The 17795-nt window shown below is 39.4% G+C and overlaps 1 protein-coding gene across 7 annotated transcripts in view; it reads right to left on the bottom strand.

The window, feature by feature from the left end:
• fmn2b (formin 2b) overlaps positions 1-17795 on the bottom strand; it is a 103598-nt gene that overhangs the window by 54931 nt on the left and 30872 nt on the right. For all 7 annotated transcript variants that reach the window (XR_012388256.1, XM_073918948.1, XM_073918949.1 and 4 more), the window contains 3 exons: positions 12873-13846; positions 12430-12571; positions 823-910 (listed from right to left, as the gene is read on the bottom strand). Coding sequence is in view for 6 of the 7 variants with exons in the window: in XM_073918948.1 (XP_073775049.1) it covers positions 823-910; positions 12430-12571; positions 12873-13846 (1204 nt within the window). In the remaining variant the exon portion in view is untranslated. The remainder of the gene's footprint in view (positions 1-822; positions 911-12429; positions 12572-12872; positions 13847-17795) is intronic.

Below are 17795 nucleotides of genomic sequence, written 5' to 3'. Positions count from 1 at the left end.
TCAGAGCTGGTTCATGTTCAGGGTCCATCTGATACGTTCTGATCTGATGGGGTATCATGCAGACGCTGCCCAGAGCCGCCCGTGACCTTCAGGCTATCAGAGCATCAGGAAACGCTCTCTGCCACCCAGAGAACAGCAGACGTTCCGTGACTGAGAGATCACGTCAATGCCCGGACGAGCATTCAAAGCAGAAAACCAAACGCCAGAAAACAGGAAACCCAAACGCCAGCTTTACGTGCATCGCGACCTGCCGGTGACCGTAAACCATCTGTCCGTCCGACAGAAGTCATGTGACCAATTGCTTAACAGGAGAACTTCAACTCAAGAGCAGATCGGAAGGAAATCAAGAGTTTCGATGTAATCTTCGTGCTGAATCACGACAATAACAGCATGGAAAAATAACAGAAAGCAGTGCAATAATATAAATGCATGCACTGGTGTTCATGTAGACTGTTTTTATTTTTTGAATTAGACTTCATTGAAATAATTGTTATGAGTTTATTTCTACATTATATAGAACAAACTAATAAAACTAATACTTTTTAAATCAAATACAATTCAAAATATAAAAGAGGATGCATCAAATTCTGAACCCGCAGTCTGAATGTTGCATATTTTACAAGTTTAAATATTCTTTGCAGTTCTTATAGTTCATATACCGCTTTTTGTTTAATCGTCTACATTAATGTTCTTTCATTTAGTGCCACAAAGCTAGAAATGTTGCAGTGACAACTAGCTGAAGCTTTTGTCAATTATGATAAGATTTTTACAATTTAAGATTGTAATGTTCTAGTTGGTGATAATGATGCAGAAGCTGCTGACCGTGCTGAATGTCCTTCATGTCGAGATGTAAACTGGACATCAGGATCCCCACGGCCTGAGAGCGTTTGGTGTTCAGAAGCTTCACCACCTGAAACAAACACACACCAGTCATTAGTGCAACTGCATTGTCAAATCACCAACACCTAAAGTATGATATTGATGAACAATATTACATTCGACAGCATGCTAAATGATGCAATGTGATATGCCATGCAATAGTTTGATCTGATGATCTCAGGCGAGTGGATCATTACAGCAGGACGGAGCGTCTGTATGTTTGTAATTGTGTGTTTTTGCTAATTATGCCACTATAAACGCATCTCAAAATTAGAAAAAAAACAAAACAACAAAACTCAATTCATGCAGTGGTGATGTTTATCAGCAATGACGACAAAGAGCTCTGCGTTGAAGGAGCGTCTGCGCATGCAAACCCAAACACATCCATCAGCAGACGTCACAGAGGAACCAGACCACAATGCACCTCACACAAACACATCTGACCCTTAGTCTGCATTCAATGTGGAGATTTCAGAGATTTCCACAAAAGCCAGAACCAGCCCTGACCTTCTGACAAACACTTTAACACTTTATAACACATCTCTTTGCATTAGCATACACAAAAAACACAAATGCTTTTGAAATCCAAATGCTCTCAAGCAGCGGTTCCCAATAGGGGGGTCCCGGCCCACAAGAGGGCCTCAGCGAGCTTTGTGGGGGGTCGTGTCATATTTGAAACATTTCTTAGCAGTTGACAATAAGGAGAATGATTATGTTGCCTTAGTTCATTTTATCTCCTAGCTCAGTGGTCCTCAACCATCGGTCTATGGATCAATTGGTACCAGCCTGCACAAGAAATCATTTACTATTTCCGTTTATTATTATTGGAGTCTGAACGATCTTTTATTTTGTCTTTTATACTGAAAAATGACTGTATTCTCTCGCTTACATCTCTGTCACTTTAGCGCCCCAATTTAACCCAAAAGCAGCAAAATGAGTGAGAAACAGACGTCTTTAGAAAGTTTCTTTGCCAAGGGGAAAGAAACTAATCAAATTGTCAAACAAATTGTCAACAAATCAGGTGAATCCAGCATGTCTGTGCAAGAAGATCAACTGATGGAGATTGCAAATGCCGGCAGCCTTTTAGGGGCCATTCGCATATCGTGTATTTCTAGAGTTTGCACAAGTTTGTTGTTTCCAATGAAGGTGCTCGGTTTGCGCGCAAAAGCATCGTGGCACGCTCGCACCAATGAACCCCGGGCGGGAACACACCAGAAGTGACATGACAAGAACTGACTGATCAGCTTCAGCTTGTGTGGAATATTCACATTCGGTAAGATTCGTTTTCTTAGACAGAACACACCAACACTCCAGTGCTTTGTACTTTTCTTCATAATTAAAACAATAGCGATGTTTTTTCAGCTTGTCACCCTCTGAGAAAACGGTTAATGGTCGAGTAGCAACCTACGAAACACAGAAACGGTCGTGCCCAACTGAGCCTGGTTTCTCTTGCATTTTTTTCCTTCACTTTTGTCAATTGGTGAAGTTTTGTTCCTGTCGCCACTCGCTTGCTTGGTTTGGGACCTGTAGAGCTGTGCATGGATGGATTTGCTCTTCAGTGTTTGGACTCTCAGCAGTGAAAATTAAACCACACTGAACTGAACTCTGAAAACTGGACTGACACAATTTCAATTTACTAGAACTTCTGTGTTCAGCTGCTTTGACACAATCTACATTGTAAAAGAGCTATAGCAGTGGTTCTCAAACTGTGGTACGTGTACCACAAGTGGTACGCAGGCTTCCTTTAGTGGTACGCGGAGGAATGAAATATGTCATGTACATGCTACACACATTTCAAAATTTATCAAAAATGATGGATATAATATGCCATATATGACATATAGCCTGTATTTCGTAATCTGCCAAGTTTTTTTAACTATGCAGAGTTGTAGCTGCTTTATTGGACCTACTACGCTACTGTACTACTACTGTTGCTACTGTTCATTTTGGTGGTACTTGGAGAAACAATTTTTTCTGAGGTGGTACTTGATGAAAAAAGTTTGAGAATCACTGAGCTATAGAAATAAACATGAATTGAACTGTACATCAAAAATAAAACATCAGAATAATAATAACGTATATAATAATAATAGTTTATAAAAATAATAACATGATTTTAAATGGATTCATCTTGAATGTAATTTTTATGATGTTCAAGTCAAAGGCTTTAATAGCCTCCATGATAAACATCAACTTAAACATCTACAGTTGCTTCTCTGTCACCTACTTTTTAACATCCAGGTTTTGAAGTGGTTATTCTGAAGCCAAAGTTTATAAAATGCATGGTTTCTGCTACATTCATTCTTCTGTGGCAGGGCGCCACACCAAAATTCATCTCTCCACGGCTACATTACAGCTTCTCATTCAAAATATTCAGTGTTTTTTTTTAAATAGCGGGTTAAACTCGCACTGAAATCGTATGTAAAGGTAAGTAAGTAATAACAGCGCAAACTTTTCTGTGACTGTATTAGTGCTGTGCATTCTGTTTAACCCTTTAAGATGACGTGCTGACTGACTGACTGACAGGTGCGTGAGACCAGCAAACACGGCGTAGCTTTCAGTTGTGATGAACACAGTTTCCATAATTATACTTTATTTATAGATAAAGGTCTGTGGCGCTGCATATAATGACTTTATCTTGCTGGAGTTTATAGCAGCTTCACTTTACTTCAGGATGCATTAATGCCAAGGTCCGCTCCAAAAAGTCTATCAGAGACATTCATAAATATTCCTAGCAAATCTAATCAATGCTGGAGACATACTCTGTACATAAACACACTAAATCACACTTCAGTAGCGTTTATTTAAGAGCGCGCAAGAAAATCTGATCTTGAGCAGCGTTTATTTGAGGGCACACAAGAAGTTTTGTGCACGAACAGACGAAATCGGCGCTCAAGCAGAAATTGACATGCTCGTAGGCTATTACATTAATGCATCTGGACTTAATACTGCACCCATGACATTTGTCAATGAAATAATGCCACATGTAGTTGTAGATCTGTGTAAAATGCCCAACAGAATCTGAAAAAATCCTAGAGGAAACACTGAAATGTATTCACCTTGTTATCTGTGTACAAGTAGGTGCAGCCATTTGAATCTTTTTGGCTGGAGACTTCCGGTCTCCTTCACTTCCATTTATTTTTAGACGTTAAAAACAGCTCGTTTTGCTGCTTGATGTTGCAAACTGATATTTTTTATTATATTATTGAATTGTGTCTGCATAATCATGCAAACACTTGTTTGTAGAGCAAGCGGTTTGACCATTTTCTGTGATTTATTATTCTTAGTCATTTCTCCCATAGGCGGCTGAATCGGAAGTCAATTGAAATCGCAAGTCAATTGCAAAAACGAGCGCACTACCGCATTGAAGAATAAGGTCAATATTATGCGGATATGTAAGCCTTAGCTAACAGGTAAGATCTGGTGACTTATATTAAAGTGTAAAAGAAAATGTATTCAATAAATAGCCTGACCAAGCAATCAAAACAATAGAGGTGAGACAGTATGATATACCATGTATAAAAAAAAAAACTGTTTTGATAAATAGAAACAGAAATTTGAAGCAATTGTTGTTGTTCCATGATCAAAATTTAAGTCTGGAAAAGACTTAATAAAACTCCATGATTTCCAGAAATACCCTGACCCGTGGGAACCCTGTTTAAGAGTTTTTTTTTCCATCGTCACGCTGCCAAAAACACGAGCGCAAACATGAAACAAAAACTGGACAGAATCAGATCCACACACTCACGGGAGACAGAAAGCAAAGAACTAACCCAGAACAGCTCACCCATTCCAGTTACACTTATCAACTGCAAGCAATTACACCAAACAAAACATGCTACTTCATCAAAAGGAAAGTTGCTGGGCGACTCCTGACAGATGCGGAAACCAGTCTCCAATTATTTCACTCATTATTCGCTCTGAGATCATGTTTAAAACATGAGGGGCCGTTTTCTTCTCCATTAAACAGGAGATGATGTTTTTCAGGTCAAACGGCCCTTCGGTGAGACAAATTACCTCCAGATCCTTCAAACATGATGAACGCTGATCACTGGAGGCTAGAATTTATAATAAAAAAATCTAATATTTGACAATATTTACTTAAAGTGTCCTCTTTCCATTTCATGAACTGTAAACGTAGATCAAATTATTCAGTAACTATTACTGGGCTATGACCATAAGCATGTGCTTGATGGAGAAGTATAAATTAGCCCTGAGGGAGAGAAGGACACTGATATACACTGCCTGACAAAAGTCTTGTCTTGATCTCAGTTGTAAGAGCAACACATAATAACTTGACTTCTAGTTGATCGTTTGGAAAATAGTCAGAAGGGGGATTTCTCCAATGAATCATCTGTTGATCTGCATCCCAATCATCACCAATACTGCAGAAGACCTCTTGGAACCAGCATGGAGCCAAGATTCTCACGGAAATCAGTCAAGCTTGGTGAAGGAGAAATCATGGTTTGGGGTTACATTCAGTATGGGCGTGTGCGAGAGATCTGCAACAGCAACAGCCTGAGGTGTCAAGACATTTGTGCTGCCCATTACATTACAAACCACAGGAGAGGGACAATTCTCCAGCAGGATAGCGCTCCTGCTCATACTTCAGCTCCACATCAAAGCTCCTGAAAGCAAAGAAGGTCAAGCTGCTCCAGGATTGGGCAGCCCAGTCACCAGACATGAACATTTTGAGCATGTCTGGGGTAAGATGGAGGAGGAGGCGTTGAAGATGAACACAAAGAATCTTGATGAACTCTAGGAGTCCTGCAACAACGCTTTCTTTGCCATTCCTGGGGCGTCATGTACGAAGACTTGCGTTGAATTCATACTAAACATTGCAATTAGACAAAGCTGTTAATGTGCGTCTGCAGTAAAAAATTCAGATGTAAGAGACACTGCGTACGCTGAATCCCACGCATATTCTCTTTGTACATCCGAATTAACGTGAAACTGGGCGTACGTGCACGAGCGCAAAACCCCTCCCTGCCTCCTCCCCAATATGAATATGCTAATGACTCTACTTTGGCAAAACCCAATGAAAAAGCAAAGGCAAAAGCAAGCAAGAAAAAAGCTTTGAACAGAAGGTGAATTGGAGGTGCTCTTTTCGAAGGTAGAACGGAGAAAAACTGTGTTATTTGCAAGTTTGTCCTACCGAATTAATAACAAATGAAGAAAATCGAGTGGGAGAGTTTAGCTGATGCAGTTAACGCAGTGGGGTCTGAACATTTCACTGAGTGAATTAAAAAAGAAATAGTGCGATTGTAAAGGTGTACAATTTTGTAGTGTCTTTAGCAGTGTGAGTGGCGTAGCTCGTAAAGTGCATGGCAACATGTTTTAACATGTTCGATTATGAACTTGGTTCGTATCCAGCGTCTGATGAACTCATTCTTCTTTTTCCCCCCGCTACATATCAGATTTTGCCTACTTTTCATCAAGAGGAAGACAAGTAGGAGTCATTAATAAGTGTGTGTATTATGTTAAGCGCATTTGAGCATCACATATTATTTGCACATTTATTGAATGGAAATGTTTCTGATTCACGTCTGCAAATTTATCTTCAGATGGCGCCTTTATGGCAATGTGCGTGCAGTCGATCGCTCTGATTAGATTGGGCAAACCGGCGATCGCTGCAAATTGCGCTTTAATCTTTGGCTGGTCAACGGCATGGTATGGAAACCTTATATACCTGCTAGACATGCAGATAATCCCGTGTCATACAGCTGCCATTGTAGGCTTAAAGATACTTTGTAGTGTGCACTTTAACATTATTGCCTCTAGGAGTCGCCAATGGAAATAAAACAAACACACATCAGAAACACACGTACACCAGGCATGAAGTTGGCGTGGAGCAACACACATTCTCATCTTCATTTCATCATTAGTAAATCCAAACGTGAGCGTGAAATCTGACGCACGCAAAGTTTTTGTGCAAACGCAGCGTTGATACATGAGGTCCCAGATGACTTTATTAATCAGTGATGTGAGTCATGTCAGAGATGTATGGATGCAGTCCTCCAAGCTCATGATGGAGTCAGACACAATATTCATTCGGTCTCCACTGCAGCAGGACTTTATATTCTATACTGGACATTATTTCTGTTCAGTGATGAGACTTTAGTCTAAGCAGAGTCAGATCTTACTGTCCTAATCAAATCATTAAAGGCATGATCAGATTTTATTGTGCTCAAATAAGCGTCATCTAGAGGCCTTTACCTTTCATATAAGCCACTTCTCATACCAAATGATCAACTAGAAGTCAAGTTATTATTTACTACTATTTTTTTTTTTATAATTTATAGCGCATGTGTTTGGACTGTGGGGGAAACCGGAGCACCCGGAGGAAACTCACACCAACACCGGGAGAACATGCAAACTCCACACAGAAACGCCAACTGGTTCAGCTGACACTTGAACCAGCAACCATCTTGCTATCGGATCAGTGTGCTAACCACTGAGCCACCATAAACTGTGCTTTTTTATTAATTTGATGCTTGACGTAACCTCGACTGTAAAATGAAGAAAGGGCGAGACATGCAGTGGCTCCTCCCCTTTAACAAAAACAGCCAATAGCGCTTCGTTTTTATCACAGCTTTGCCAATAAGAGTGGATGAGCTCAAGCACATTAAATGAAAGCCAATGAAAAGGGGGTGGGGCATGTCAGATACTACAGAGCAATCGATTGGTCAGAAGATTTGATGAGAAACTGAAGTATGAGGTGATGAGAAAAAAAAAATCATTGAACAATTTTCAGTGACTAAGTGCAAGCTTTTAATGTTTTTATCAGTGTTATATTTTCTAAACGCATTTTTTGTAGCACACTAGCTAACAGATATCCTTAAAACTAACATCATAATTATTTTATTTTAATTTCACGGCGCATTTAATCGCATTTCCCTTTACAAATCAACAGCAGGAGCGAGTTTGTGCGGCTGGTTCAGTAAAGGAGACATAAAACACATCTCCATCAGCGTGCAGACGAAAAACTTCCGTGTCCCTCAGAACAAAGCAGCCACAGACGCCAAACACCTCGAAACTCTGCATTCTGTCCCAGAATCCCCTCTAAAGCTGAACACCACAAGACTGAACGCTGCCACATCTGTTGAGCCTGGAAGCGTTCGCTGACTGACGGACATGACAGGAATCAGCAAACTCACGTAGCACAGACGGAAGACGTGTTATGTTAATGGAGGAGTTGTAAATATGCAAATATTGAGCATTAGTGTGGTTAACCTCAGGTCTGTTCACAGACGAGGGCTTTGAGCGTGGGATTTGAGACACATGAGGGGAAAATAAAAACACCCAAATTTGAGGATCAACATGACTGAGACGTTCAGGCGCTCATAAATATGCTAATTTATGCATAGTGAGATTCAAAAACACTTTTTATTAATTAACTAACATATAATCAGTTTTAGAAAATATTTTATGATGGATTTAATCATTTAAATGTGAGTGCATGGCAAGACTATTAAATTATTTACATAAACGCATGTATAAGCTATATAACAAAGAAAATGAAGCTTTAAAAATGCTAAATAAAGCTGCAATAATGTATGTTTTAGTATGACAATTTAAATTTCATTAAATTCATTATTACTTGTTAATTTATTTGCTTTTTTTTTTCAAATTTAGTACCAATTTATTATGCTAATTGTTAGCGAATAAATTATTAAATAACATTGTTTTTTTTTCAGTGTATAGCTAAAAAATTCATAACTGATCAACTTTATACAGTAATTGATCTGGAATGAATTGATCTGAGCAATGACATTGTCACCAGTATAGCCGCATATAACTAAATCACCTTGAAAATCCCCTATTATTGTACACTTACCGGCCACTTTATTAGGTACACCTTACTAGCACCAGGTTGGACCACTTTTGCCTTCAGAACTTCATGGTGTAGATTCAAAAAGCTGCTACTGGAAATATTCCTCAGAGATTTTGCTCCATATTGACATGATAGCATCACACAGTTGCTGCAGATTTGTCGGCTGCACATCCATGATGCCAATCTCCCGTTCCACCACATCCCAAAGCTGCTCTATTGGATTGAGCTCTGGTGACTGTGGAGGCCATTTGAGTACAGTGAACTCATCGTCATGTTCAAGAAACCAGTCTGAGATGATTAAGCTTTATGACATGCTGCGTTATCCTGCTGGAAGTAGCCATCAGAAGATGGAAACACTGTGCTCATAAAGGGATGGACATGGTCAGCAGCAATACTCAGGTAGGCTGTGGCGTTGATGCTCAATTGGTACTAATGGACCCAAAGAAAATCTCCCCCACACCATTACACCACCACCACCAGCCTGAACCGCTGATACAAGGCAGGATGGATCCATGCTTTCATGTTGTTGAGGCCAAATTGTGAGCCGAGCATCCAAATGTGTCAGCAGAAATGGAGACTCAGAGCAGCAACGTTTCTCCAATCTTCTATTGTCCAGTTTTGGTGAGTCTGTGTGAATTGTAGCCTCAGTTTCCTGTTCTTAGCTGACAGGAGCGGCACCCGGTGTGCTCTTCTGCTGCTGGAGCCCATCCGCCTCAAGGTTGGACGTGTTGTGTGTTCAGAGATGCTCTTCTGCAGAGCTCGGTTGTAACGAGTGCTTATTTGAGTTACTGTTGCCTTTCTATCAGCTGGAACCAGTCTGGCCATTCTCCTCTGACCATCAACAAGGCATTTGCGCCCACAGAACTGCCGCTCACTGGATATTTGGTTGGACCATTCTCTGTAAACACTAGAGATGGTTGTGCATGAAAATCCCAGTAGATCAGCAATTTCTGAAATACTAAGAGCAGCCCGTCTGGCAGCAACAACCATGCCACGTTCAAAGTCACTTAAATCCCCTTTCTTCCCCATTCTGATTCTCACTTTTAACTGCAGCAGATCATCTTGATCATGTCTACATGCCTAAATGCACTGAGTTGCTGCCGTGTGATTGGCTGATTAGAAATTTGCGTTTTTAACAAAATTTGTAACAAGCAGTTGGACAGGTGTACCTAATAAAGTGGCCGGTATAGTTGTACTGAAAGCTTATTTAAAATGAAAATTGACTCAATTTAGTGCCCCTCAAGTGAATCCAACCAGTTATAAATGAATTCATTACAGTATGTTGAACATAACAAGCAGATATTTTGTAGAAAGTTTAAAACTTGTAACTACTGACTTCCATACATTATTCCAAAAGATCTTTTACAAGACATTTCATTTATTCAAAACTCATTTAGGTGGATTAAAGCTAACTTACTTTCCCACAAATGTAACCAGTTAATAGAAACAGACTGAATATGAAAGTGAAAAATTGCTGTGTTTGACAGGCATCTCATAAAAGCTTGAGCGTTCAGAGCACACAGTGATATTTGCCATCTGGAGTGTTTCCAGTTTTAGTTTCTAAAGGAAATGGAGTCATATTTCCCATTAATCTCTCTGCTCAAGATCAGGACATCAGTGTGAAAAGCTCAGACATTAACTCTGACTGCTTTGGCAGCATATTGTAAATAAATACATATTTGAGCTGGATTCGTTTCTGTCAGCTTTGTGTTTTTGGCTGCTTGGCGCCATCTTGTGTCTGAATAATGTGCAGGTTAGTGTATACTCCATCAGCTGAATAATGTGCATGTTAGTGTATACTCCATCAGCTGAATAATGTGCATGTTAGTATTTACTCCATCAGCTGAATAATGTGCATGTTAGTGTTTACTCCATCAGCTGAATAATGTGCATGTTAGTGTTTACTCCATCAGCTGAATAATGTGCATGTTAGTGTTTACTCCATCAGCTGAATAATGTGCATGTTAGTGTTTACTCCATCAGCTGAATAATGTGCATGTTAGTGTTTACTCCATCAGCTGAATAATGTGCATGTTAGTGTTTACTCCATCAGCTGAATAATGTGCATGTTAGTGTTTACTCCATCAGCTGAATAATGTGCATGTTAGTGTTTACTCCATCAGCTGAATAATGTGCATGTTAGTGTTTACTCCATCAGCTGAATAATGTGCAGGTTAGTGTTTACTCCATCAGCTGAATAATGTGCAGGTTAGTGTATACTCCATCAGCTGTTTCCGTTTCTGTCAGCTTTGTGTTTTTGACTCTTTGGCGCCATCTAGTGTCTGAATAATATGTAGGTTAGTGTATACTCCATCCGCTGTTTTAGTTTGTCAGCTTTGTGTTTTTGACTTTTTGGTGCCATCAACTGTCTGAATTTATTTATTTATTTGACATGGACATCACAATTACACTAGCCAACCAAATGCAATTGTTTAAGTGTTTTAGCAAACTTGCTAATTCTCAACACCTGTCCACAGGAGGCTTAAAATTGGACCAAATGGAAAAAAAATAAAAACATATAAACAACATTACAAATCTTTACATATAATTACTGAAGGCAAAAGTAAAGTCGACATGATCCAACCAGCTAACAGTAGACTATTTGTGCAAACACTGCTGTTTTGTTTTAAACCACTTTTTAAGGAAACTACTAAAAATATTTAGATTACTTTCTGATTTTAAACTAACCGGTAAATCATTCCACAGTTTGGCTACCTTTAAAGAGAAGACAGATTGACCAAATGAGGTCTTACACTTTGGCACTAGACAGTCACCATTGGCAGTTGCAGGTTATAATGTGCAGGTTAGTGTATACTACATCAGCTGTTTTAGTTTCTGTCAGCTTTCCGTTTTTGACTCTTTGGCGCCATCTAGTGTCAGAATAATGTGCAGGTTAGTGTATACTCCATTAGCTGTTTTAGTTTCTGTCAGCTTTCTGTTTTTGACTCTTTGGCGCCATCTAGTGTCTGAATAATGTGCAGGTTAGTGTATACTCCATCAGCTGTTTTAGTTTCTGTCAGCTTTGTGTTTTTGACTCTTTGGCGCCATCTAGTGTCTAAATAATGTGCAGGTTAGTGTATACTCCATCAGCTGCTTTCGTTTCAGTCAGCTTTGTGTTTTTGACTCTTTGGCACCATCTAGTGTCTGAATAATGTGCAGGTTAGTGTATACTCCATCAGCTGTTTTAGTTTCAGTCAGCTTTGTGTTTTTGACTCTTTGGCACCATCTAGTGTCAGAATAATGTGCAGGTTAGTGTATACTCCATCAGCTGTTTTAGTTTCTGTCAGCTTTGTGTTTTTGACTCTTTGGCACCATCTAGTGTCAGAATAATGTACAGGTTAGTGTATATTACATCATCTGTTTTACTTTGTCAGCTTTGCGTTTTTGACTCTTTGGCGCCATCTACTGTCTGAATACTGTACAGGTTAGTGTATACTCCATCAGCTGCTTTGCTTTGTCATTTTTTTACAATGTTTGACACATATCTAGAGTGTTTCCAGTTTTAGTTTGTACAGGACATTGGGTCAAATTTCCCACCAGTCTATTTGCGGAGAGCAGGATCAGGACATCGGTGTGAAAAGCTCGGACATTTACTCAGACAATCTGTACACAAACGTCAGAGCTGTATGATGGAAACTATTTCAGTGCGTCCAGACATTCGTAAACAGCACTGAGCCGCAGTCATAACAGCGGACGCCGCTCTGGTCTGGACTCACCTGCTTGGTCTTTGACCTGCTGATGGTGTCTGACAGGGGCTTCTTCTTCTCCTTCACTGCAGTCTTCGAGAAGAGATCCACAAACTCATCGAAATCTACTGATGGCTCTTCTATTGTGTCCCATACCACAGCATTTGAGTCTCTGAGAAGGAAAATGAATACACAGATTCAGCTGTACTATGTTAGTACTTCAATTAACTGGTTAATAAACACTATAACTCAATAAAATGTTAGTTTACATTAAATTTTATAGCTTTTACCATGTTTTAACAGTAAAATTCTGGCAACCGCAGCTGTCATTTTTTTACCCGTAACATTTAGGAGTGTACAGTAACTACAGCATTTATGCTTCAACCTATTAGTTTGCATTAGGAAAACCGATTCATTCCTGGGCACCAGTAAAAGTGTAAACAGTGTAAGCGTGAAACAGAAGCGGTCATTACTTTTTGGTGTGCAGCTGTATTCGTGTCCAGTACAGCGGTTTCATGGGTCTCGGCGGCTCCACGATGCATTTACGAGGAGGTTTCTCCTGCACCGCTCCCAATGCAAACAGACCCAGCGGGAGTGGGGGAGGCAGAGAGCCAAAACCGAAGGCAAGAGGAGGCGCACAGGCTCCAGGAGCCATAGATGGAGGAATAGGAGGAGGGGGAGGTGGTGGTGCTGGTCCTGTATGTGTGAGAGGAAGAGGAGGAGGTGGTGGTACACCCATTCCTGGAAGAGGAGGAGGGGGTGGAGGTGCAGACAGTCCTGGAAGTGGAGGTGGGGGAGGTGGTGCACCCATCCCCGGGAGAGGAGGTGGTGGTGGAGGAACTGATAAACATGGTAGAGGAGGTGGAGGAGGAGGCAGTGAAGCTCCTGGAAGAGGAGGAGGTGGAGGAATTGCACACACTCCTGGAAGAGGAGGTGGAGGAGGCGGTGGACACACTCCAGGTAAAGGTGGAGGTGTTGGTACACACACTCCTGGTAGAGGTGGAGGAGGTGGCGGCGCACACACTCCAGGTAAAGGTGGAGGCGGTGGAGGCGCCGAAGTGCTTGTCTGTTGCTGGCATATGCACACAAACGATTGAGACGCAGCCTGAGATTCAGTTTGAGAGGCCAGTAAGGAGTCCCTCCGCACCTCCACAGGAGGCACTTTAAACCTGTAGCTCTCGTCCACAGGAGACGTCTGCACGGATTTGGCCTCCAGCGGCAGCAGCGAGGTGTTTTCGGTCTGCAGGTCCACATGGCAGACGTCTGGGTGCAGGCCTTCCTCTCCTCCGCACTCCTGGTCTTGTGTCTCCACCTCTCGCTCCGGCAGAGGCTGTTGTTTCTCCAGCTCCGCGATCTTACTGCGCAGGTCCTCGATGGTCTGCTCCAGCTGCTCGATCACGCAGATGTGCTCCTGCTTCAGACGCACCGTCTTCAGCACGGAGTCCTCCTGAACACACAGACAGAGATGGGGTGATGAGAAACAGATCCACACTGCAGAAACATGCACATCCCACGCTTTCATCATCAGCAGATTCAAGAACTTTTCAAAGCACTATTCATTTCAAATCAAACAGCTTAGTAACTCACACCACAGCATATGTAGTCTTCACTGAACTAAACATTTGACTTGCACTTATTTACATTTTTTTTTTAAATTATCGTTTTCAAATGTCATGTTCAAAGAACTTTAATCAAATCTGTTGAATTCAATACTGGTGATTTTTAAATTTGGTTTCTGAAAGGTTGATCAAGTGTGCATTATTTCTCAGTGTTACTGTACAAGTTTTTTTTTATTTAAGAACTTTAAGTACAATTGCTGAAATAAAAACAAACTTAATTTCAAATTAAATTTAAGCACTTTCAAGGACTTGCATCCATATGTCTGAAATGAAAGTAGTTTTAAGTATTTTTAAGAAGCGTGGGAACCCTGATATATGGGGCCCTATCATACACCTAGTGCAATGCGGTGCAAGGCGCGACGCAATTGTTGTTTGCTAGCTTCAGCTTGGCGCAAGAGTCGTTTTGACGTTTTGCAGCACACTGTTTAAATAGCAAATACATTTGCGCTCATGTGTGTGCCCATAGGCGTTCTGATCTGAAAAGGGAGGCGTGTTGAGGCGCACTGCTATTTTGAGAATCTATAATAGACTGTTCAATAGACCAGATCAAAGCAGGTCTAAAGTCCAGCACAGAGAGTGTTAGTTGTAAGCCTCGCTTACACACTGCTTAATAGACACAGGGTGTACAGCAATAAGCAAATATCTTTACAAATGAAAAATTATTAAAATATTAAGGAGATATATATATATATATATATATATATATATATATATATATATATATATATATATATATATATATATATATATATATAGGATTAAAATGTTAAGAAAATTTTATTTACTAGCCTACATCAATATAAAAAAAACATACTTTCAGGCCTTCATCTCGGGAGGCTTTTTCAGTTCATTCATGACAATTTGCTTTTGTATAATGTTATTATTATTAGCAGTATTATTTATTATATGCAGATTTATATTTGTTTTATTAAAAACAAGCTTAGATTTGCCCACCTGTCAGGTTTCAGACCATATGGGGCACAGCATGTGTGTTTGGATATAACTTACTTTGTTATTCTTGTTCATTTATTTGTTTGCTAGAAACAAGAACTGAATTTAGAAATAGTTTTGAAACAAATCTTTGCACTTAAACAAATACATTTTTTTATAGGCTAATGGATGTCTGTGCGTACAACACGTTTCCCTATCCGCGAGAGTGAAAGTGAAAGTAAATAATGAGGAGGCTCATCTCTCATTCTCGTCTGTAGATGCTCTGTTCAACTGTTTTCTCTCTAGTGAAGGGTTTCGTTTTTACACTTACAAAGTCGTCATGTAAATAGCAAATGCACCATGGCGCGACACAACTGACTCTTAAAGGGAATGGGAGATAAGACTCTGGTTTATTCTCAAAACACACCTTTAACTCATTAAGAGAATAAGCTCAACCCTGTTAGACCATGCGCCACAGCGCAAAGCGGATTTTTCGGTCCTAAAAATAGCAAAAGTGGATTCTGACACGTCCTTAATGCGTTTGCGTCCTGCGCATGGACCGTCAAAATAGAGCCCCTGAACTGCAGAGTGACTTGTGCTCGTGCTGCAGTGAACGTCACATGGATAAATGCACTTGCAAAAGTGTGGATGAGTGACCTAAAGAGTAGTCAATAAACGCCACTGGACCTGACGGAGATGTTTTTGTATATTGTATTTCAATAATGAGAATACTTTTGCATGACTTTAGTTTTAGACCAAACTTTAAATTGCAGAATCCTGCACATGACACACTGAGAAAGTTTTAAATATGGATATAGAGGTTATTAATTAATTTGTTGCCACTGTGCATTAATACAGTAAGACAACATTTTAATAATTATCTTGTTTAAAAGTAAATCATGTGCATGACTATGCAATTTAAAAATTATTTATCTTGTTTTAAGCAAATCGTGTGCATGAAGTTCCTGTTTAACTTAATAGTGGTCATGTTGTAATAATTCATAAAACAATGACACAAACAAATCACGGCTACAATATATTAATATTAGAAAATGAATTCTTAAATCCTGGCCATGATGATTGTACAACTTATGACCAGGCCCACATGGAATCTGTGCATGCAGATTTCAGCAGATTTTTAGCGCATGATTGATTCTGTTTATTTACTTCTGTAAATGTGTGTACATTGTTATTTACTCAGTTTTTAAACCAATTTAAGTAATGTTATTGACTAATGTAAAAATGTTCATATAATTTATTCACAATGCAGTTTGTAAAGTAATATCTTCTGTCTTTTAGTAGAGCTATTATATGAGAGACTTGCTTTGTTTACCAAATAAAGTGGATCTAACTGGATTTGAATTTTAATATTGACAGTCTTGACGTGGAAATGAAATGGTAAATTGGAAACTTAATTTTAATTATCAATTTGACAGGGACGATGTGTTGTCAAAGTGAAAATGAAAATTAAATAATTTCATTTCCTTTTCAATTTTGGCAGATATTTTGCGAAGTGTTTTAAAATTAAATTGTTAATCTGATTTTCATTTCCAATGTTTATTTGATTTATTAAAAAATTGGCAGGATTTACCTTCCATATCTAACTGGATTTGAATTGTAAACATTACACACACTCAAGTTAAAAAGGTATTATTTTTAATTCATATATTAAGATTTTAGTTATGATACTCCTAAAATCATTTTGCACAAATCCACTGATTTATAACAAAATTCTGCGCAGGAGTAGCAAAAAATATCTGCATATACATGGGCACTACCTATGACCGATGTCAGCTGGCTATAGTGGTACTGAAATAGTTCACTAAACTAACACAGGTCACAGCAAATCAATACAACACAAGCATGATCACTAGTTCAATTCAGTTAAAGCTATTAATAAAATAAAGAAAACCTTATATTAATAATGCTAAAAGCTGCTGTTATGAAGAGTTCACTCTGTTTGATGGAGCAACACCACCCTCTGCTGGTGGAAAAAACACACGCATGCTGAACTAAGACAAACTCTGGAAACTATTACATGACATTAGAAAGAAACACTCAGTATGAGCAATGATCCATCAGCTAAATATGGAGCGCATGTGAGAATAGGAGGATCTGAATCCATTAGCTCATGAATGAACCATGAGATGAGCTTCTCATGCAGACGATCAATTAACTCCAGACAGACAGACGGTGTCAGACAGTACAGACTGACAGCCTGTTGTTACTAACATGAGGACAAGGTCCTTCCACTCTGAACACTATTTCCATGATGTCTTGACATGTCCTGCACCATTCCATAGTAGACTTCAAACATAAACACTACTGTGTGAATATGATCATAGTGTTGTAAAACAATCTCCAAGAGGAGCTAAACAATATTTGATGAGATGCTTCAAGTTCACTGTGGAATCAGATCTGAATACAGGGAATTTGTTTTCATTACACACCAGTTCAGGTTTTATTTATTTTTTTTTTTTTTTAAGAGTGAGATGTTTAGGCAATAATACTGACAATGTGAAGAAGAGATTGGCACATGCTTTATGGCAGTGTACAAAGATTCAACCTGTTTAGGAATCTGTGTTAAGACATTTAAGTGGATGTCTGGGATTTAACATTCCTCTCCTCACCCAGGATAAGTCTTTCAGGTGATAAAACTGAGGCTCTACATGCTACGAGTTCTCCCTTATAACTGTTGGTACGACTACAGCAATATTGGAAAGACATTCGATGCTCTACACTCGATTGATTGAGTGTGTCATATAAAAAAATTCTAGCCAAAATGAATGGTGATCATAAGGAAGCAAATTTCTTCACTTAAACTATAAAAGTGTCTACCCTGCTGTG

Source organism: Danio rerio, chromosome 12 (assembly GCF_049306965.1).
Source record: "Danio rerio strain Tuebingen ecotype United States chromosome 12, GRCz12tu, whole genome shotgun sequence".
NCBI classification, from domain to species: Eukaryota; Metazoa; Chordata; class Actinopteri; order Cypriniformes; family Danionidae; genus Danio; species Danio rerio.
The sequence above is the reverse complement of the archived record's forward strand: the minus strand, read 5'-3'. Positions and strand labels throughout refer to the sequence as shown.